Source organism: Aegilops tauschii, chromosome 5 (assembly GCF_002575655.3).
Source record: "Aegilops tauschii subsp. strangulata cultivar AL8/78 chromosome 5, Aet v6.0, whole genome shotgun sequence".
Classification (NCBI taxonomy): domain Eukaryota; kingdom Viridiplantae; phylum Streptophyta; class Magnoliopsida; order Poales; family Poaceae; genus Aegilops; species Aegilops tauschii.
This window is the reverse complement of record NC_053039.3, coordinates 133,102,844-133,126,859: the sequence shown is the minus strand read 5'-3', so window position 1 is coordinate 133,126,859 and position 24,016 is coordinate 133,102,844. Positions and strand designations below refer to the sequence as shown.

Sequence of the window (24,016 nt, the reverse complement as noted above, 5' to 3'; positions counted from 1 at the left end):
CCTACACTTCACAGCATAATGGCCGTGCTGAGCGCATCTTACACACTCTTAATGACCGCGTCTGTACATTGCTCTTTCATTCTAATGTACCTCCCCAGTTCTGGCCCGATGCTCTCGGCACCTCCACTCTTCTTCTTAACATTAGACCTTGCCGTCCTCATTGGAACTACGCCCCTCACCAACTTCTCTTCGGTGCTTGACCATTGTATCATGGTCATCGCACATTTGGGTGTCTCTTGTTATCCTAGCATCGCGTCTACCACCCCACACAAACTCGCACCACGATCCCTTCCTTGCATCTTCCTTGGTTACCCTTCCAACACCAAAGGCTACCGGTGTTATGACCCTCTCTCCCACCGTGTGTACACTTCCCAGCACGTGTACTTTGACGAGAGGGTATTTCCTTTTCACCAGGTACCGCCATCGGCAGTAACTTCGACATAGCCTCTTGATGCACACCCGGCATGGTGCCGGCCCCGGTCGCGGCCCACCAGGGAGGCTACCCCCTCCTGCGATGCCGGTCGTGACTCCCCCGTAACACCTTCGGGGGCAGCTGCCTCGGGTGAGTCGGACCCGGCCTCCTGATACGTCTCCGTCGTATCTATAATTTTTGATTGTTCCATGCCAATATTATACAACTTTTACATACTTTTGGCCACATTTTTTATTATTTTTTGGCACTAACATATTGATCCAGTGCCCAGTGCCAGTTCCTGTTTGTTGCATGTTTTTTGTTTCGCAGAATATCCATATCAAACGAAGTCCAAACGCGACAAAAAATTACGAAGAATTATTTTGGAATATACATGATTTTTGGGAGGTGGAATCAACGCAAACGGAGGCCCACGGCCTCCACAAGACACCTGGGCGCGCCAGCACCCCCCGGCGTGCAGTGGTGCACTATGGGCACCCCATAAGTCGGTTGGGGCTCTACTTCCGGTGCAAGGAATCTTCTATCCCAGAAAAAATCGTGTTAAAATTTCAGCGCAATCGGAGTTACAGATCTCCGGGAATATAAGAAATGGTTTTCGACCAGTAAACAAGAACGCGAAACAGAAGATAATAGAGAGAGAGATCCAATCCCGGAGGGGCTCTCGCCCCTCCGCCGCCATGGAGGCCATGGACCAGTGGGGAAACCCTCCCATCTAGGGGGAGGCCAAGGAAGAAGAAGAAGGAGGGGGCTCTCTCCCCCTCTCTCCCAGTGGCGCCGGAGTGCCGTCGGGGCTAGGATCGTGACGACGATCTTCACCAACAACCTTGCTACCATCAACACCAACTTTCTCCCCCTCTATGAAGCAGTGTAACACCTCTTCTCCCCACTGTAATCTCTACTTAAACATGGTGCTCAACACTATATATTATTATCCAATGATATGTGGTTATCCTATGATGTTTGAGTATATATAAGTTTTGTCCTATGGGTTGATTGATGATCATGATTGGTTTGAGTTGTATATTTTATTTTGGTGTTGTCCTTTGGTGCCCTCCGTGTCACGCAAACGTGAGGGATCCCCGTTGTAGGGTGTTGCAATACGTTCATGATTCGCTTATGGTGGGTGGCTAGAGTGACAGAAGTTTACGCCCGAGTAAGGGGGTTGTTGCGTATGGAATAAAGAGGACTTGATACTTAATGCTATGGTTGGGTTTTACCTTAATGATCGCTGGTAGTTGCGGATGCTTGCTAGAGTTCCAATCATAAGTGCATATGACGTATTTACTTACGGCAACGAAGAATAAAACTATCGCTATATTTTTTCCTTTTCCTAGTTCTTCTTCCAAGCGTAGATAACCCCAAGGGTTTTGGTTTTTTTTCTACCAATGGGATCTTTCCCTTCACCGACCCCATGGGGGTGGCTCACAGGGTTCATAACTACCTCTCTTACTACGGGGCGTTTACCTAGCCAACACTTAGATCCGGCTCTACCCAAACTCTTTTGGTTCACCCCAACATTACCCACTTGTCCAACTATTGCTAAGTAGTTTTGGGATACTAAACGGACCTCCCCAGATGGTAGGCAATAGGCACCAACCCCCCCCCCTCCCACACCATCATTCCTCGAACAGATATGGGTTGGCCCATATTCAGGAATTTCACGTGCCTTTCTTGCACCGATTTGGGGTAGGTTCTTGAACCTTCCCTAAATCGGGTTTTATTTTTTAATATATTTTTCTTTAGGTTTCGTTTTTATTATTATTTCCATTTTAATTTGTAGGACATTTAAACAAAATTGGCAACAATTTTTAAAATTTACGTACACTTTTCGATTTCGTGAACATGTTTTTGAAATTTGTAAACATTTTTTAGAGTACATTTTGCAAGGGCAGCATTTTCTTAAATTTGTAAGCATTTCTTGAATTTGTGCAAACATTTTTAGAAATTTGGAACATTTTTTTGAATTCAAGAACATCTCTCAAGTTTGTTACTGTAACATTTTTTGAAATTTAAAACATTTCAAAATATATTTTTAAAAATTCATCTACATTATAAAATATGGGTATATTTTCCAAATTCATGAATGTTTTTAAAATTCAGAAGACTTTTTGGAATCCAGGAACATTTTCAAAAAACTGTGGATATTCTTATAAAATTAGTGAATATTTTTAAAATTCAGAACTGTTTTGAAATCTCAAACATTCTTTAAAGAAGCAAAAGAACTAAAGACAAAAAAATAAAAAGGAAAATACTAAAGGTAAAAAACAAAAAGAAACGAAAAAGAAAAGACAAAAAACGATGAAGCCCCGCCCCGCACATGGGCCGACTCAAAAGAGCGCTGGAGCGAGGGGTATGTGTTGGCTCGCTTTCCACCGCACGGATCGGGGAATAGGAGCTCTTGCCAACACCAGCAATCTCGTCGTGGCGGAAGAGGGGCTCAATCCCGACAGCATATGGTCGTCTGCGTCTACGTGCAGTGGAATGGCAAATATGTTCCATACTCCTCCCCATTGGCGAAGCCAAAGCTTGAGCCTCCGCTCGTGCCAAGATGACCAGCAGCTCATCGACTCTCCAGACAATTGCACACGATTCAAATATCTATTACGATGGTAAGTGGTTGCTATCATCAGGATTATCTGCTAGCACATATGTAAATCGTGAAGCAATATACAAGTACTAAATAAATTATGCCCAATTGAATCCACTGCCAAAAGTTACGAGAAGAACGGAAAAAGTTTGAACCGTGCCTCCTCCACAAGTAGTTGATTGATGACACTATATTTAGAGTCATGTCTAATTGCCCCAACCTCCCAAGTTGGGGATAGTCACATAAACGATCCGGTAGTTCCACAACCGTCGCAAGCACTCTAGTTTATAAGGGGCAACAAGCAATTACAACTGACCACCCCGAGTTGGCAAGGAAAGAACACGAGAGCTCCAAAATCCCATGGTCTCCAAAGCCCACAAAACCAAGTCTCCACAACAAATTTGGTTCATTTTTGACATCCAAAGCACTGTAAGCTTGATTTCTCTCCCCCTAAGAGACTAAGAAAGCTAGAAATCTAATAGAATGTTCATCTCTCTAGCTATATGATGGAAATGACAGTGTAACCCAAAGGGGCGGCCACTCTTTTATAGACCAGGAAATATCATAGCACTACACCAGTGATGCGCTATGTGGTCTCATGCAATGCATTAATTATAGAAACCCGTGCTCAAACATGATGATATACTTCCATCACAATGTTGCAAATGTGTATTAGAGTATGCACAACACTGAGACTAGGTCTAGGAGCGTGGCATAAGGGTGTCACAAGACATTCCCCATAACGCAGGCACTATAGGTTGCAAAAAAGTTCCAGCTCACTGCTCAAGAACTCCAGCTGACAGGATTCAACTTCCCTGGTGCATGCAAGAGCAAGTTGTGCAGTTTCAGTAGCCTCGACCATTTCAACAAAGAGGTTCTTGCCACATAGAAGTGATGTGGGCATGGCGACACAAGAGCTCCATATTCCCAATGCCTCACACTCTCGCAATAGATGCAGACCTTGGCCCTTTTCTATTGCGAGAGTGTGAGGCATTGGGTATATTGAGCTCTTGTCTCACCTCTACGAATGAAAACAAATGCATCTTTTTCCTGTCATCAGTAGTCTCTTCAAGTGCTTCTGCTCCTTGGGCTGCTCCTTTATGGACGAAAAGATATCGCAAGAAGACCATGTGAATCCATGCAATTACTAGGGCTGCAAGTACGTACACCTACCAACTACCATCCCTGGCTTTGCTTTTGAGCATCTTTCGACAAAATGCAGAAGAAAATCAGGTCAGTTTACTTGCAAAGATTTCATGTCCAACGCATGCACTGAAAATTTCATCGACGCATCACTGCCTCGGTAATTCATAATTGAGGTACTATCCTTCTGCATTCATTTTTCCCAGAGACAGACAACATACACTCGGACAATAAAACTCTATGTCAACCATGTAACCAACATGTTGGCCCAAACGGCCGACTATGGCAACGGCGGAAGTCCTAACATCCTTGACTCATTGTACCATATCCAACTAAGCTGAAATATGTGACCACACCAATCGTTATGGGCCACAGGGGGGTAAATTGCTAACAAGAAACAAAGGATATTTACATTGCACAACAACACAGATAATTAACAGTACCCCCTCAAGAATCAGAGAAATCGGTTTGGAACCAAGTCATGGACCCAGATCGGGTAGTTGTAGAACTCCTTGTTCCTATGGCTCGAGTACCCTTTACGGCGGCGCAAAAATGGAGTGAACCTTAGGAGCCCTCTGTCGTACTTGTTGGCCAGGGGCTCCAGCGTGTTGTCCAGAAGCGACGTGACCATGAGCGTCACCGTTGGGCTGGAGCCAAAACCTGTGCTTATGATGTCATTGAACTGTGACACCAAAGAGCATAGAGATGAAATTGGAAATAAAAATTAACACACCAGGAACTCAAGACCCGAACTAAAAGAATCACTCTCAAATCAGATGCTCCACTAACCGAATACTCAAACCAGCTAACCAGATGGAAGTATTCAAATTAAGGAACGAGCTCATCAAGTTTGGTGTCAATCCAAACACGTTTGAGCCTCCCATTACCAGATTCAACATTGTCTAGTGAGGTGCAGCAAATCCGGACAGAACCTCCCTCCGTCTTCCTCTCTCTCAGAGGTTATATTCTTGTTGTGCTCTCTCTCTCTCTCACTCTCACAATGGTAGACACCACCAGCTGGTGGAGTGGCTAGTTTTTTTCTTCCTTCACTTCACTATGAAGCACTCACGACTATTATATACAACAAAGATCAACTTCACGCATGTTGAACTTATGGGTTGATGTTGTGCTACCAACACACCTTCATGTGGAGAGACTTAGCCCAACAACATAGTCGCGATAGGGGCATCTAACTCGACAACATGTCCGGGTTGCTTGATCCATGGCAGAAGGTGTCCCTGCGCTCGGCGATGGGAATGACGAAGCTATGTCCCACCATGAACGTGAACGCCGATTCACAGGCTACCCCCAACCTAGCCCCCCAGGCTCCAATGGATGGAGGTCGACCTTGGTGATCTCCTGGCGCAGTCCATCATTGCTGCTATGCTAGCCCTGATCGACCATCGTGGGTGTGCTCTCGGCCTGTTGTCGACCAAGAGGTTGTCCTTGGGAGAAGGCGGGCGTCAAGGTCCGCGAGGTGCTATCCCACAAACGACCACAATGATGTTGCTTGTGCCGATGATGACGATCTGCATGTCCCTAAAACCAAGCACCACGTCCTTCCCCTTCCCTTGGATTTGAGGCTATCATCGAGGACAGAGGCTTAATAAAAGATGAGAAAACTAGCGGTATGGCATCATGAATTGAAGAAAAGAAAGTCGACCATCAAGATTTGTAGCCTGTATTGGAGAACTAAGAAACAAACCTCCCTTTAATATTAAAAATAATATATATAGGGATATAAGGTAGAGATTTGTTCGAAAATTGTTGAACCGCCTGCTTCCAAAAATCATGTGCTACAGTGCATGTTGATACGTCTCCGACGTATCTATAATTTTTTATTGTTCCATGCTATTATATTATCAATCTTGGAAGCTTTATATGCATTTATACGCTATTTTATATCATTTTTGGGACTAACCTATTAACCCAGTGCCTGATGTCGCTAGAAACTATGTCGGTGTTTCCCCAATGATGAAGGGATGATGCAGCACAGCTACGGTAGGTATTTCCCTCAGTTATGAAACCAAGGTATCAATCCAATAGGAGGACCAAGCCAGGCTATGTAAACGGTACCTGCACACAAAAAACAAATACTTGCAATCCGACGCGTAAGAGGGGTTGTCAATCCCTCTCGGGTAAAAGATTGGTAGATGCAAATAGAATAACGGCAAATAAAATTCAGCAAGGTATTTTTGGGTTTTTGATAATATAGATCTAAAAATAAAAGATGCAAATAAATAAAAATGCAAATAGCGAAATAGATCTGAAAGTATATGATGGGAAAATAGACCCGACGGCGTAGATTTCACTAGTGGCTTCTCTCAAGAAAATAGCACACGGTGGGTAAACAAATTACTGTTGGGCAATTGATAGCAGATCAAATAATCGTGACGATATCCAAGGCAATAATCATTATATAGGCATCACGTCCAAGATTAGTAGACCGAAACGATTCTGGATCTACTACTATTACTCCACACATCGACCGCTATCCAACATGCATCTAGTGTATCAAGTTCATGGAGAAACGGAGTAATGCAATAAGAATGGTGACATGATGTAGACAAGATCTATTCATGTAGGAATAGCCCCCATCTTGTTATCCTTAATAGCAACGATACATGCATGTCTTGCTGCCCCTTCTATCACTGGGAAAGAACACCGCAAGATCAAACCCATCACAAAGCACCTCTTCCCATGGCAAGAAAAAAGATCTAGTTGGCCTAACTAAACCGAAGATTCGAAGAAGAAATACGAGGCTATAAGTAATCATGCATATAAGAGATCAAAAGAAAACTCTAATAATATTAATGGATAGAAACTGATCATAAACTCGATCTTCATCGGATCCCAACAAACACACCGCAAAAAGTCATTACATCGAATAGATCTCCAAGAAACCATTGTATTCAGAATCAAAAAAGAGAGAGGAAGCCATCTAGCTACTGCCTACGGACCCGTAGGTCTATGGTGGACTACTCACGCATCATCGAAGAGGCACCAATGAGGATGATGAACCCCTCCGTGATGGTGTAGATTGGATCTCGTGGTTCTGAAACTTGCGGCGTCTAGAATTGTGTTTCGTCTACTACCCTAGGGTTTCTGGAATTTCTGAGGATTTATAGAGTGAAGAGGCGGTGCAGGAGACCTCCGTGGGCCTCACAACCCATCAGGGCGCGCCTGGGCTCCTGGGCGCGCCCTGGTGGGTTGTGGTCCCCACGGGCCTCCCCCAGGTGCTTTCTTGGCCTCCAAGGTGTCTTCTAGTCCAAAAAAATCTCTAAAAAATTCGCTGCATTTGGACTCCGTTTGGCACTAATATTCTTCGAAGTAAAAAACAAGCAAAAAAACAGCAACTGGTGCTGGGCACTATGTCAATAGGTTAGTCCCAAAAATGATATAAAATGATTGTAAAACATCCAAGAATGATAATATAACAGCATGGAACAATAAAAAATTATAGATACGTTGGAGACGTATCAGCATCCCCAAGCTTAATTCTTGCTCGTCCTCGAGTAGGTAAATAATAAAAATAGAACTTTTGATGTGGAATGCTGCCTAACATGTTCATCACATATTATTTTCTTTTATGGCATGGACATTTGGACTTTTAGATGGTTCAAAGCAATAGTATAGTTTTGACATGAAGATTTCAATACTCAAGCATATCAACAAGCAACCATGTCTTTCAAAATATCAACACTAAAGAAAGTTATCCCTAGCCCATCATGCTCAATCATTGATCCATTCATGAAACACACTCGAATATTAGCTACATCCAATGCTCAAGTACGATCATAGTGCCCCTAAGTTGGTGCTTTAAAGATAAAATTTGCATAAAGTAAATAGATAGGCCCTTCACAGAGGGAAGTAGGGATTTGTAGAGGTGCCAGAGCTCAAAGCTTAAATTGAGAGATAAAAATATTTTGAGAGGCATGCTTTTACCATCAACGAAAACGACCGAGTAATTCCCAACACTTTCCATGCTAGATATATCATAGGCGATCCCCAAACATAAAATAAAGTTTATTCCTTTTTCCACCATTCTTTCACACTCCACGGCTAGCCGTATCCACGGGTACCATCCATACCAACACTTTCCAAGGAATTTATTATTTGACAGCATAAAGTAAGTTCATTTTTTCATTTCGGGACTTGTGCATCCATATTACCGTCGTACTCTCATGCAATGACAATTGAATAAACACTTATCATGAGAATAACACATCTAGCATGGCAAATATTGGCCACCCCTGCCACTTCATGAGCGGTATGGGCACACAAAAAGGAAATTAATTTTGAAAATTAGAGTTGGCACATACAAATTTGTTAGAACGGCACGGAAATACCACATATAGGTAGGTATGGTGGACTCATATGGCAAAACTGGTTTTAAAGATTTTGGATGCACAAGTAGTATTTCTACTTAGTACAAGTGGAGGCTAGCAAAAAGATTAAGAAGAAACCAACCAAGAAACGAAAATTCACATAAGCGAGCATTAAGAATAACTAACACCGAATAATGCACCGCAAGTAGGATGTAATTTCATTGCATGACTATTGACTTTCGTGATTGCATAGGGAATCATAAACCTTAACACCAATATTCTTACTAAAGCATAATTACTCACCTGAAGGAAATATGCCCTAGAGGCAATAATAAAGTTATTATTTATTTCCTTATTTCATGATAAATGTTTATTATTCATGCTAGAATTGTATTAACCGGAAACATAATACATGTGTGAATACATAGACAAACATAGTGTCACTAGTATGCCTCTAATTGACTAGCTCGTTAATCAAAGATGGTTAAGTTTCCTAACCATAGACATGAGTTGTCATTTGATTAACAGGATCACATCATTAGGAGAATGATGTGATTGACTTAACCCATTCCGTTAGCTTAGCACTTGATCGTTTAGTATGTTGCTATTGCTTTCTTCATGATTTATACATGTTCCTATGACTATGAGATTATGCAACTCCTGTATATCGGAGGAACACTTTGTGTGCTACCAAACGTCACAACGTAACTGGGTGATTATCAATGTTGAGGATATCGCTTACCGTTATCGTCTCGGTCAGCTAGGGATTGGAGATTAATCGGAAATCGGCCGATTAATCGATTTTATCGGTCTACTATTAATAAGATATTTTTTTGCAAATCTCAGGTTCCCAACACTAAAATACGCTATATTCAACACCTTGATTTCTAGCCTTTGAATCCTCGTATAATGGCAAAAAAATAGGACAATAGTACATATTCCGTAACAAGGTCCACAAAACATAAATAAACATAGTTTTTGCAAACATAGTGCTATGAATAGGTCTGATTTATCGGTAGATTCCCGATAAATCGCTTGTCAGAGCGATAAATCGGTCCAAAAGATAAACGGCAAAGATAAGGCATAATCTTATCGGTCAACCCCCGATTAGCGATAAATCGAAAGATTAATCGGTGAATCGGAAGATTTCTTGAACAGTGGTGATTATAAAGGTGCTCTACAGGTGTCTCCGAAGGTACTTGTTGGGTTGGCGTATTTCGAGATTAGGATTTGTCACTCCGATTGTCGGAGAGGTATCTCTGGGCCCACTCAGTAATGCACATCACTATAAAGCCTTGCAAGCATTGCAACTAATGAGTTAGTTGCAGGATGATGTATTACGGAACGAGTAAAGAGACTTGCCGGTAACGAGATTGAACTAGGTATTGAGATACCAATGATCGAATCTCGGGCAAGTAACATACCGATGACAAAGGGAACAACGTATGTTGTTATGCGGTTTGACCGATAAAGATCTTCGTAGAATATGTGGGAGCCAATATGAGCATCCAGGTTCCGCTATTGGTTATTGACCGGAGACGTGTCTCGGTCATGTCTACATAGTTCTCGAACCCATAGGGTCCGCACGCTTAAAGTTCGATGACGGCTATATTATGAGTTTATGTGTTTTGATGTACTGAAGGTAGTTCGGAGTCCCGGATGTGATCACGGACATGACGAGGAGTGTCGAAATGGTCGAGACATGAAGATCGATATATTGGACGGCTATATTTGGACACCGGAATGGTTCTGGGTGACATCGGGATAATACCGAAGCACCGGGAGGTTATCAGAACCCCTCGGGAGGTATATGGGCCTTAATGGGCTTTAGTGGAAAGGAGGGGAAAGGAGCAAGGGAGGGGGCGCCCCCCCCCAAGCCCAATCCGAATTGGGAGGGGGGCCGGTCCCCCCTTTCCTTCCTCCCTCCTTCCTCCTCCTTCCCTCTCCCTCTCCAAATAGGAAAAGGAGGAGTCCTACTCCCAGTGGGAGTAGGACTCCCCCCTTGGGCGCGCCTCCTCCCCTTGGCCGGCCCTCTCCTCCCCCCCCCTTTATGTACGGAGGAGGGGGCACCCCATAGACACAACAATTGATCTCTTGGATCTCTTAGCCATGTGCGGTGCCCCCCTCCACCATAATCCACCTCGATAATATCGTAGCGGTGCTTAGGCAAAGCCCTGCGTCGGTAGAACATCATCATCGTCACCACGCCGTCGTGCTGACGGAACTCTCCCTCAAAGCTCAGCTAGATCGGAGTTCGAGGGACGTCATCGAGTTGAACATGTGCAGAACTCGGAGGTGTCGTACGTTCGGTACTTGATCGGACGGATCGTGAAGACGTACGACTACATCAACCGCGTTGTGCTAACGCTTTCGCTTTCGGTCTACGAGGGTACGTGGACAACACTCTCCCCTCTCGTTGCTATGCATCACCTTGATCCTGTGTGTGCGCGTAGGAAATTTTTTGAAATTACTACGTTCCCCAACAGTGGTATCAGAGCCAGGTTTTATGCGTAGATGTTATATGCACGAGTAGAACACAAGTGAGTTGTGGGCGATACAAGTCATACTGCTTACCAGCATGTCACACTTTGGTTCGGCGGTATTGTTGGATGAAGCGGCCCGGACCGACATTACGCGTACACTTACGCGAGACTGGTTCTACCGACGTGCTTTGCACACAGGTGGCTGGCGGGTGTCAGTTTCTCCAACTTTAGTTGAACCGAGTGTGGCTACGCCCGGTCCTTGAGAAGATTAAAACATCACTAACTTGACGAACTATCGTTGTGGTTTCGATGCATAGGTAAGAACGGTTCTTGCTCAGCCCGTAGCAGCCACGTAAAACTTGCAACAACAAAGTAGAGGACGTCTAACTTGTTTTTGCAGGGCATGTTGTGATGTGATATGGTCAAGACATGATGCTATATTTTATTGTATGAGATGATCATGTTTTGTAACCGAGTTATCGGCAACTGGCAGGAGCCATATGGTTGTCGCTTTATTGTATGCAATGCAATCGCCCTGTAATGCTTTACTTTATCACTAAGCGGTAGCGATAGTTGTAGAAGCAATAGTTGGCGAGACGACAACGATGCTACCATGGAGATCAAGGCATCGCGCCGGTGACGATGGTGATCATGACGGTGCTTCGGAGATGGAGATCACAAGCACAAGATGATGATGGCCATATCATATCACTTATATTGATTGCATGTGATGTTTATCTTTTATGCATCTTATTTTGCTTTGATTGACGGTAGCATTATAAGATGATCTCTCACTAAATTTCAAGATAAAAGTGTTCTCCCTGAGTATGCACCGTTGCCAAAGTTCGTCGTGCCGAGACACCACGTGATGATCGGGTGCGATAAGCTCTATGTTCATCTACAACGGGTGCAAGCCAGTTTTGCACACGCGAAATACTCGGGTTAAACTTGACGAGCCTAGCATATGCAGATATGGCCTCGGAACACTGAGACCAAAAGGTCGAGCGTGAATCATATAGTAGATATGATCAACATAGTGGTGTTCACCATTGAAAACTACTCCATCTCACGTGATGATCGGACATGGTTTAGTTGATTTGGATCACGTGATCACTTAGATGATTAGAGGGATGTCTATCTAAGTGGGAGTTCTTAAGTAATATGATTAATTGAACTTTAATTTATCATGAACTTAGTCCTGGTAGTATTAGCATATCTATGTTGTAGATCAATAGCTCGTGTTTAGCTCCCCTGTTTTATTTTTGATATGTTCCTAGAGAAAACTAAGTTGAAAGATATTAGTAGCAATGATGCAGATTGGATCCGTAATCTGAGGATTATCCTCATTGCTGCACAGAAGAATTATGTCCTTGATGCACCGCTAGGTGACAGAACTATTGCAGGAGCAGATGCAGACGTGTTGAACGTTTTCACAAAAGCTCGGTATGATAACTACTTGATAGTTTAGTGCACCATGCTTTACGGCTTAGAACCGGGACTTCAAAAATGTTTTGAACGCCACAGAGCATATAAGATGTTCCAAGAGTTGAAATTGGTATTTCATACTCATACCCGTGTCGAGAGGTATGAGACCTCTGACAATACTTTGCCTACAAGATGGACGAGAATAGCTCAACCAGTAAGCATGTGCTCAGATTGTCAGAGTACTACAATCACTTAAATCAAGTGGGAGTTAATCTTCCAGATAAGATAGTGATTGACAGAGTTCTCTAGTCACTATCACCAAGTTGCTAGAACTTCGTGATGAACTATAATATGCAAGGGATAACGGAAACGATTCCCAAGCTCTTCGTGATGCTAAAATCGACGAAGGTAGAAATCAAGAAAAGCATCAAGTGTTGATGGTTAACAAGACCACTAGTTTCAAGAAAAGGGCAAAGGGAAGAAGGGGAACTTCAAGAAAAACGGCAAGCAAGTTGCTGCTCAAGTGAAGAAGCCCAAGTCTGGACCTAAGCCTGAGACTAAGTGCTTCTACCGCAAAGGGACTAGTCACTGGAAGCGGAACTGCCCCAAGTATTTGGCGGATAAGAAGGATGGCAAAGTGAACAAAGGTATATTTGATATACATGTTATTGATGTGTACTTTACTAGTGTTTATAGCAACCCCGCGGTATTTGATACTAGTTCAGTTGCTAAGAGTAGTAACTCGGAGCGGGAGTTGCAGAATGTACAGAAACTAGTTAAGGGTGAAGTGACGATGTGTGTTGGAAGCTGTTCCAAGATTGATATGATCATCATCGCACACTTCCTATACTTTCGGGATTAGTGTTGAACCTAAATAAATGTTATTTGGTGTTTGCGTTGAGCATGAATATGATTTGATCATATTTATTGTAATATGGTTATTCATTTAAATTAGAGAATAATTGTTGTTCTGATTACATGAATAAAACCTTCTATGGTCATACACCCAATAAAAATGGTTTGTTGGATCTCAATCGTAGTGATACACATATTCATAATATTGAAGCCAAAAGATGCAAAGTTAATAATGATAGTGCAACTTATTTGTGGCACTGCCGTTTAGGTCATATTGGTGTAAAGCGCATGAAGAAACTCCATGCTGATGGAATTTTGAAATCACTTGATTATGAATCAGTTGATGCTTGCGAACCATGCCTTATGGGCAAGATGACTAAAGACCCCGTTCTCCGGAACAATGGAGCGAGCAACTGACTTATTGGAAATAATACATACTGATGTATGCGATCCGATGAGTGTTGAGGCTCGCGGCGGGTATCGTTATTTTCTGACCTTCACAGATGATTTGAGCAGATATGGGTATATCTACTTGATGAAACATAAGTCTGAAACATTTGAAAAGTTCAAAGAATTTCAGAGTGAAGTAGAGAATCATCGTAACAAGAAAATAAAGTTTCTACGATCTGATCGTAGAGACAAATATTTGAGTTACGAGTTTGGCCTTCAATTAAAACAATGTAGAATAGTTTCACAAACTCATGCCACCTGGAACACCACAGCATAATGGTGTGTCCGAACGTCATAACCGTACTTTATTGGATATAGTGCAATCTATGATGTTACTTACCGGTCTACCACTATCATTTTGGGGCTATGCATTAGAGACAGCTGCATTCACGTTAAATAGGGCACCATCTAAATCCGTTGAGACGACACATTATGAACTGTGGTTTGGCAAGAAACCAAAGTTGTTGTTTCTTAAAGTTTGGGGCTGCGATGCTTATGTGAAAAAGCTTCAACCTGATAAGCTCAAACCCAAATCGGAGAAATGTATCTTCATAGGATACCCAAAGGAGACTGTTGGGTACACCTTCTATCACAGATCCGAAGGCAAGACATTCGTTGCTAAGAATGGATCCTTTCTAGAGAAGGAGTTTCTCTCGAAAGAAGTGAGTGGGAGGAAAGTAGAACTTGATGAGGTAACTGTACCTGCTCCCTTATTGGAAAGTAGTTCATCACAGAAATATGTTCCTGTGACTCCTACACCAATTAGTGAGGAAGCTAAAGATGATGATCATGTAACTTCAGATCAAGTTACTACTGAACCTCGTAGGTCAACCAGAGTAAGATCCGCACCAGAGTGGTACGGTAATCTTGTTCTGGAGGTCATGTTACATGGCCATGACAAACCTACGAACTATGAGGAAGCGATGATAAGCCCAGATTCCGCGAAATGGCTTGAGGCCATGAAATCTGAGATGGGATCCATATATGAGAACAAAGTGTGGACTTTGGTTGACTTGCTCGATGATCGGCAAGCCATAGAAAATAAATGGATCTTCAAGAGGAAGACGGACGCTGATAGTAGTGTTACTATCTACAAAGTTAGACTTGTCGAAAAAGGTTTTTGACAAAGTTCAAGGAGTTAACTACGATGAGACTTTCTCACCCGTAGCGATGCTTAAGTCCGTCCGAATCATGTTAGCAATTGCTGCATTTTATGGTTATGAAATTTGGCAAATGGATGTAAAGACTGTATTCCTGAATGGATTTCTGGAAGAAGAGTTGTATATGATGCAACCTGAAGGTTTTATCGATCCAAAGGATGCTAACAAAGTGTGCAAGCTCCAGCGATCCATCTATGGACTCGTGCAAGCATCTCGTAGTTGAAATATACGCTTTGATGAGTTGATCAAAGCATATAGTTTTATACAGACTTGCGGTGAAGCCTGTATTTACAAGAAAGTGAGTGGGAGCACTATAGCATTTCTGATAAGTATATGTGAATGACATACTTTTGATCGAAAATAATGTAGAATTTTCTGGAAAGCATAAAGGAGTATTTGAAAGGAGTTTTTCAAAGAAAGACCTCGATGAAGCTGCTTACATATTGAGCATCAAAATCTATAGAGATAGATCAAGACGCTTGATAAATTTTTTCAATGAGTACATACCTTGACAAGATTTTGAAATAGTTCAAAATGGAATAGTCAAAGAAAGAGTTCTTGCCTATGTTACAAGGTGTGAAATTGAGTAAGACTCAAAGCCCGACCACGGCAGAAGATAGAAAGAGAATGAAAGTCATTTCCTATGCCTCAGCCATAGGTTCTATAAAGTATGCCATGCTGCGTACCAGATCTATTGTATACCCTACCACTGAGTTTGGCAAGGGAGTACAATAGTGATCTAGGAGTAGATCACTGGACAACGGTCAAAATTATCCTTAGTGGAATAAGGATATGTTTCTCGATTATGGAGGTGACAAAAGGTTCATCGTAAAGGGTTACGTCGATGCAAGTTTTGACACTGATCCAGATGACTCTAAGTCTCAATTTGGATACATGTTGAAAGTGGGAGCTATTAGTTAGAGTAGCTCCGTGCGGAGCATTGTAGACATAGAAATTTGCAAAATACTTACGGATCTGAATGTGACAGACCCGTTGACTAAAATTATCTCACAAACAAAACATGATCCCACCTTAGTACTCTTTGGGTGTTAATCACATAGCGATGTGAACTAGATTACTGACTCTAGTAAACCCTTTGGGTGTTGGTCACATATCGATGTGAACTATGGGTGTTAACCACATAAAGAACTTCTGTCAACACACGTTTAATTTCCTTGTTGATTGCTGCCATCCATGCCGCTTCGACTTCATCCTGCAAATGATTCAAGTCTAGTAAATCGATTTGAAATGAGGGCCATGTTAATATCCAAGTCGAACATGAACAGGAACAAAAAGGATTAACTTTTCAGTAACTAGCATCCTATGTTTCCATCAGATCCGAAAGAAGTGAACATGTGTACAGATGAAAAAAGACACTGCTCGGGAAAAATGATTACAGGAACTAGGAGATTTGCCAGTACAATAATACAGTATGACAAGCACTCAAGTCTCAAGTAAATGATATCCAGGTTGCTTCATTGACAAATCTGGAAAAAATTGACACATAGCCATGCCATTTCTCTCACCATTATGAAATCACTGTTCTTCAGAAATTACTATATAAACATTAAAAAATAGACGGAAGTTGGTAAATTATTTAGTTTCTCAAAGCCACCAGGCACTAACCTCCACTCAATCTAACAGCCCAACCTTTCTATCATGATTAAATTAGTTCACTTTGATTTACAAAAGTTGTCCAAAAATTATTATGCATTTAAAGTCCGCCACAATACTAGTACTTAGCTTTAAACCCGTTAACTTGGACATGGTACTATTCGTACTGAAATAATTCAGGGGCAGATTTTTGCATGCAAGTGAATCACAATAGGGCAGATTAATAGTGTAATATGCACTACACTAATAATTAGACCATAAGAAGAAGCCCATCGCTAGTGTCCCATATGTCCTGCAAATCATTTATACCTTGGCACCACTTGTAAACAAGTAATGTGGAGGTGGTTCTGAATCAGCAGGCCTTATACAATCTGGGAAGAGGTAACGTTTGTCCCCTTCACGCCACAAGTATTGGACAATTTTGTCTGCAGCATTCAAGAGGCTCAATTTCATATACCGTGATCAGGTAGCTATACAGATCCATAAATTCAATACCAACTTCTCCTTTAAAAGCACGCCGAGTAAGAAGATGCCGTTTTATGCTTGAGAATTTCCTTGACTCCAGCCAATGGACCGTGGTTAATAAATAGAACGCTTCCCATGTCGAATCTCATGCCGACGCCGGCGCGCTTCAGTAGGATCCAAAACTAACAACAGAAAACCATACAATAATATGAACACAGCGCAAAAGCACACACAACAGAAAAAATAAATCAAGCAATAATTGCGAAGGTTATACAGGGTGCAGATCATTAAAGAGTTGCAAATGGCATACGATGATTTCGAAAGAAACATCACTGAGTAAACTGCGAGTGGTTTTTTTTAAGTCATTGTGCTCCAATTAATCGCCGTATCTTATGGTCAAAGTGCAACGTAAACTGAAAACAGTAAACGACTAGTGACTACATTATGAATGTATAGGATGTAAGTCAGACCTAACCAGATCATGACATATAAAGTAAAGAAAGTCAGCAGGCCCATCATGACTGATATATTAATACCACTAGAGATGCCAATCAAAGGAAATATCTAACTGTACTTCTCAACTTCTCAAGTCAAGTGAGACTGACGAAATGAAACTGGCCCAGGTCCAAAACTGATGGTGGACATAAAGTAATGTCCGGGCAACCGTGCCTAACATCACATATTGTACAGATGCAGACGAAATCAAATCAGACTAATATTGGCAAAGTCAGGCAAAAGGCAGATCTTACTTGAATGGCTAATAAATAATTCGCCAAATGTTAAAATATTCATCATTAGGCTCCAAACAATAAAATAAAACTCTTAGGTTGACCTAAAAACACAAGCTCACTATGCAGCTTAAATCTGAAACATTTCAATTCATGTTTCACCGAAAGACAGAATTAAGAAAAGCATTTATGCATCTACCCAACAGCAAATAGAAGTTCAGAAGCACGTACCAATTGATCTGCAGAGGGTCTGGTGACGGAAACCTTTTGAGCCTCCTTCTAACAGAATATGACACTGATTGACAATAGAAGTAAGAAGAAAACTGTAGCTAACTAATTCCATTACCCATCTCATCGGTTTTGGAACTCTTATGCTGTCATAGATAAGTCATGTTAACAGACCAACAAAATGTGCTGCAAGGAAATTTGTTGTACCAGGAAGCAAATAATAATTGTATATCACCTTGCTTTTTTTGTGCTTATGCACGTCTGCCGAGTCCTCTGTCCCCTCATGCTTCCTCTTCTGAAAAATTTGCGGACATATAAAGTATGGCTAAGTGATGAGTAAGACTTGGAGATACTTTAGTTTTAAACATAAAGAAAATACAGCAACCTTCTCATGATGCTTATCCTTTTTCTTATCCTTGTCCTTGTCTTTGTCTTTAGACCGATCCTTATGTCGATGTTTGTGCTTCTTATGCTCCCTGTCTTTATCTTTGTCTTTGTGCTTTTTATGTTTTTTCTCTTTGTCCTTGGACTCACTTTTCGGTTTGCCCGAAATAGTAGGTATGCCTTTTTCCGCCTGTCGATTGGTTTAATTGTTAAGTGTGTGATAGGAAAATGCAATAACAGCATAAAGCAAGTGGGATGGCAAAAATGATCTTACAGAGGGTAAATCTACTGGAGCAGTTTCTCGAAGCTGAAATGCTTGCCCCAGTGTTTCCATATCAAAGGGCTGAATATAAGCAGGCTTATCCCTTAAGTATGCATTCTGAACGAGTTGACCTAGCTTCATTCCTTCTCCTTTCCGAATTTCAGTGTCCCCCACAACATTGTGAAGGTAATGTGTATCTGAGATTGCAAGTGGCAAAGGCCTCTTGCAAAAGAAATCATGGTGCGGCTGCAATTTGTACTGACTTATTAAATCAACAGCACCAGTGAGCTCCCTAGGTCCTGAAATAGAAAGAGTCATATTATGGATTACCAGCATTGCATATAACCAAGGCAATTTGGAGAAGGGTGCACATCAAGAACCCATGCCAGGAAAATGCACTCATGCATACAAGTACAATGGGCACTTATTTCTCTAGTAGGGTCCAACAAAGTAGCTTATCATGGGGCACAACAGACAATGTGGTTGCTCAACATATAGACAAAAAAATGTCCACATGAGGAAATTTTGGCGATTCCAGAGATGCTGTGAGCTTAAGGTATCAAAAGTAGGACAAAGATTGGCTGTCCAAGTTTAAACGTCGAATCTATATTTCTTGTGCAATATTTTGCTGATGGTTACAAGTTAACAATCATAACTACAGTAACAAAGAAGTACTTCTGTATACAAGTCGAATGGTATCAATTGTGTAACGTGCTATTGGATTATTTATTATTGGTTAAAACTGAATCAGGGCGGTCAAAAGACATACCAGGAACATATTGAGCGGCACTTAGAACAGATCGACCAGAAGATCCACCGCCAGAAGTAGCATCAGGAATATATTCAGAGTGAGTTGGAACAGATCGACCAGAAGATCTAATGCCAGAAGGACTTTATAGGCAGCAGAAGAAAAAAGAAAGGAACACACCCGTACCACAAGAAGAGCCCAGAAAAATCGGCCCAAACAAACTGATATACAAACATGATACATGGCAAACAAGGAGAAACAGTCAAAACCAGAAAGCACACGTCACCTACGATGGAAACAGTCAAAGCATCAGAAGACGGTCAAAGCGGTGGACTCCAAAACAAATCCAAAACATGTCGTACGTGCAGACCTCTCCACCTAAAAAAATCACGCACAGAAGTAAAACCAAAGCACCATACACGTCATGCTGACAAGGCACCGTAAAAAAAATCGGAAAGGGAGAAAAATCAAACCCTTATAGGCCTAGATTCTTAGTTACTCGCTTCCATGTGGTATCGTATAAAAAAAACACTGACCTCGTACAACTTCAGAAAGGAAATCACATGCAAACAAATTATGTGAAGATTCACTATCGATTAGGACAGTAACCTAGACTGTATAATTTCTATCGACACGCGTAATGCAAACAATACAAAGGAGGTAACTGCAGCTCCCTCCACATTTTCACATCCGGGCTTGGGACCGGCAAAGGCAGTGTTAGGCCCCAACAATATAAAACAAGTTATACACAACCAATCATTCAACAAAGCATACAAACCACACCATCAAGCAAATGCAACATTCACACACAGTCACACAAACACACACACAGAGTCAAGCACACAAACAATCAAGCCACACACAGTCACACACACACAGTCAAGCCACACACACACACACAGAGTCAAGCCACACACAGTCGCTTCCCTTTGGTACCGTATAAGAAAAACACTGACCTCGTACAACTTCAGAAAGGAATCACATGCAAACAAATTATGTGAAGATTCACTATTCGATTAGGACAGTAACCTAGACTGTGTAATTTCTATCGACACTCGTAATGCAAACAATACAAAAGAGGTAACTGCAGCTCCCTCCACATTTTCACATCCAGGCTAGGGACCGGCAAAGGCAGTGTTAGGCCCTAACAATATAAAACACTAGTTATACACAATCAATCATTCAACAAAGCATACAAACCACACCATCAAGCAAATGCAATATTCACACAGAGTCACACAAACACACACAGAGAGAGTCAAGCACACAAACATACAGTCAAGCCACACACACATACAGTCAAGCCACACACACAGAGAGAGTCAAGCCAGACACACAGAGTCAAGCCACACACAGTCACACACACATAATGGAGCGCTTGCACACAAGAAACAGACAAAGAAAGGGGCACAAATAGAAAGCTAACACATGCAAGACCGGAGTAAACTCAGAAAGCTATAAAGAATTTCCAGAACTTGAATGAGTAAACTGATTTCTCTAGAGGGGTGAGGGTGATTCAGATCTTCGTTCCTGAAATTAGGAAGCTAGTTAGAGGCTGATTACCATCAAACATAAGTGGAAAAATTACAACAGCACAAATATACTCAAACCATACTTCGTTCTGCTCGGACTTTCACATTGACACCGATTGATCGTTTTCATCATCACTGCTGGAGCTCTCTTCAGAATTGTCATCATCACCACTGCTTTCTTTCTTGGCAACCTTGAGACCAAAATTTTCAGATGAAAAAGCAAACACCAAAAATTCCTTAGGCTTCTTTAGTGCAGGCTCTTCATCACTCTCATCAGAATCATCCTTGGACTGCAAATATTGAATTACAAAAAGATCAATTAATGTACAACAAATATCACAGAAGACGATGCTTTCAAGAAAATAAAATTTTAAAAATAATGCGTACATGTTCACTCTTTTTCTCTGTTGTCAGAAGCCTCTTAGCAGGAATAGTAGATGTTGCTAGCTGCAAAACATTGGAAGGAATTTTAAATATTGCACAACAAAAAAGTGACCAGGAGTAAGCAAGTAACAGAACTCTTACTTTATCAGAATCGGAATCCGAGTCATTATCTGAGCTACCACTAGATTCTTCTTTCTTTACAGAAACTGTTTTAGCAGTGGTATCCTGGACATAGAAAGGAACCGCATTAGAAAGATGGCATAGACAAAAGATTTGCTAGAAACAAAACAATGTTTAAGAAATACAAATATCACACAAGAAGTTACCAAGAGTAAACAAGTACAACAGAGAACTTACTTCTTCAGAATCTGAATCTGAGTCAGAATCTGCCAATTTTTTTTAAATAATACATTTTTTTTAAATTATAGAAATAATACGCAAAAAAAAGATTTTTCAAAAATAATACACCATCGGCCTACTGCAGGCCGACAGAGCCCAATCGGCCCACAGCAGGCCGACTGGAGGCCCATCAGTTTGCTGCTGGCCGATTGGGCTGTCGGCCTGCATTGGCCGACAGGGCCCAGTCGGCCTGCAGTACACCGATAGGCCTGTAGTGGGCCGACTATGCTCAGTTGGCCTGCTGTGGGCCGACTGGTGCATGCCTATTTTTAATAATACACGCGAATATTTTTTAAGTATATATTTTAACACGTTATGAATACATGGTAACATTTCTTCAAATACATTTTTAATGGAAATACCATTTTTTGAAACCACACAACATTTTTTTAAATGCTTTTCTGAAATTTTCACAAACTTTTTTTAGAAACACGCGAATATTTTCTTAAAATGTCATGATCCATCTAAACATTTGTTAACCCACGTGATATGTGAGTATATTGATTGTAATATCATCTTATATTATGGGATGAAGGGAGTACCATTTTGTAGAATGTCATGGATATTTTTTGGAAACACGAGAATATTTCCAGCAAAGGTGACGTACATTCATTTAGTGGCACGAACCATTTCTTATCATATTTTCCAAAAAAATTGCATGCATTTTTTGAAAGGCGGGAACCTTTTTCCATTGTGATGAACATTTGTTTTGAAAGTTATCGACATTTCCAAACTGCGCTTTTCCCGCCACCCATTTCCCGCCACCCATTTCCCGCCATCCATTTGCCGCCTCCCATTTCCCGCCAAACAATTTCCCGCCACCCGTTTCCCGCCACCCGTTTCCCTCCTCCCATTTCCCGCCATACCGCAGTCGTTCTTTCCCGCCATTTTCTCGTCTCTATCTATAAAACCCCCTTCAGACGGAGCTGGATAAGCATTGCAGTGTAGTGTAGTTGAGATGTCCCATTATCCTTTCGATCGTAGTTTTCACCCTGGGATGAGCAGGACTCTTTTGAGGCTAGCTACCGATTTCAGGATGGATAATAGGATAGTTCCATGGGACGAACTCACCGGTAGTGACACCATAATGAATGAGTTGGCTCACCAATTACGTAGTTCTGGATGGCCTGAAAGGACCTATGAGGAGGTACGTAAAGAACTTCTTAGGTTGCATGACAGGTGGAAGAAGGTAGTGGTGCCGAAGAGTGAAACTTTCAGAAGGATTGCAGCAAATAATCCATGTTTATGGACTGAGGAGAGCGAGGACGAAGATGATATCTTCATGCCGCCGCTTTCGGGTTCTGCATCGTCGAAGGGCAAGAGTTCTTCATCATCGTAGGGCAAGGTTTCTGCATCGTCGAAGGGCAAGAGTTCTTCATCATCGAAGGGCAAGGTTTCTGCATCGTCGAAGGGCAAGCGTTCTTCATCGTCGAAGGGCAAGAGTTCTGCATCGATCGAGGATGACGATGATGACTTCATGTAGTTTTTATGCTGTATGTTGTGAGTTCAGTTACGTGCCATTTAATTTGGATGTAGTTCTATCTAGTTGTTTGTAATGTCTCGTTGTATGAATATTATGTTCTATCTAAATATGATCTTGTAGAGTAGGCATATGTCTCGTACATAAGTACATAGTCATTTGTCTCATACATAGAATAGACATAAGTTCTCACACAGAAATAGATGGTAATGTCTCTACTGATACATAGGAGCGGCAATGACGACGTCTGGCCTGCCGGGGAGGCGGATCTCGAATGACAAATGCATCACATATAACTCGGTTTCCTGTAGCAATGCAACTGAACAACCCTTTTCCATTCCCATTCGCTCAGCATTTCTTGAATCTTGCCATCATCAGTTATGTCAATCAATTTTCTTTCCCCAGGGCCATCTGAATGCTTCCTGCTGACGTAGTACACAAAATCGTCTTCCTTCAACCCTTGCTTCAACATGAATTTAGTCTTCAACCAATCAAAAGTGAAGTCCACTTCACTAACTTGCACAACACTTGGAGACAAGCCTTGGACATGAACAATAGGGCTAAGCACCCACTGAGTACTCTCAGCCATCTGCAACACACAAATCGCATTGAGTACGTACCCTACCCCTTAATATCCCCACTAACAAATATTAGACATGACTATATATTACGAAGCTATATATTACAGAATATTAACGGAGCAACTAATACAATTCACCCTCCTACAATTATATTACGAATATTTGCCGTAGCAACTACAAATATTGACAGATTAATTAGTTGACATCTAAATATATTAACAAAAACTACCGGAGCACGTACGAAAAATAAAATGTGGGCTTAAATATACCCTTGAAGCGTGCGTGCGAAGGATGAAGGACGAACGGCGGCCATCAAACTGCCGGTGCTCCGGCTCGAACGAAGAACG

General features: G+C 41.7%; 1 protein-coding gene across 2 annotated transcripts; it reads right to left on the bottom strand.

Annotated features, from left to right (window-relative positions):
* Positions 1 to 16,977: 16,977 nt before the first annotated feature.
* On the bottom strand, positions 16,978 to 21,598 carry LOC109732130 (probable mediator of RNA polymerase II transcription subunit 19b). Of its 2 annotated transcripts, XM_040389088.1 has the most exons (9): positions 21,567 to 21,598; positions 21,351 to 21,434; positions 21,213 to 21,272; positions 20,909 to 21,115; positions 18,558 to 20,823; positions 18,285 to 18,473; positions 18,135 to 18,194; positions 17,903 to 18,045; positions 16,978 to 17,125 (listed from the first exon to the last, which is right to left on the bottom strand). In XM_040389088.1, the coding sequence occupies exons 5-8, from the start codon at positions 18,879 to 18,881 to the stop codon at positions 18,001 to 18,003; spliced, it is 618 nt and encodes a 205-aa protein (XP_040245022.1). In that variant the 5' UTR covers positions 18,882 to 20,823; positions 20,909 to 21,115; positions 21,213 to 21,272; positions 21,351 to 21,434; positions 21,567 to 21,598; the 3' UTR covers positions 16,978 to 17,125; positions 17,903 to 18,000. The 2 variants fall into 2 exon arrangements, with proteins under 2 accessions (XP_040245022.1, XP_045084474.1); XM_045228539.1 differs by having other exon boundaries at positions 17,903 to 18,194.
* Between the last annotated feature and the right edge of the window lie 2,418 nt (positions 21,599 to 24,016).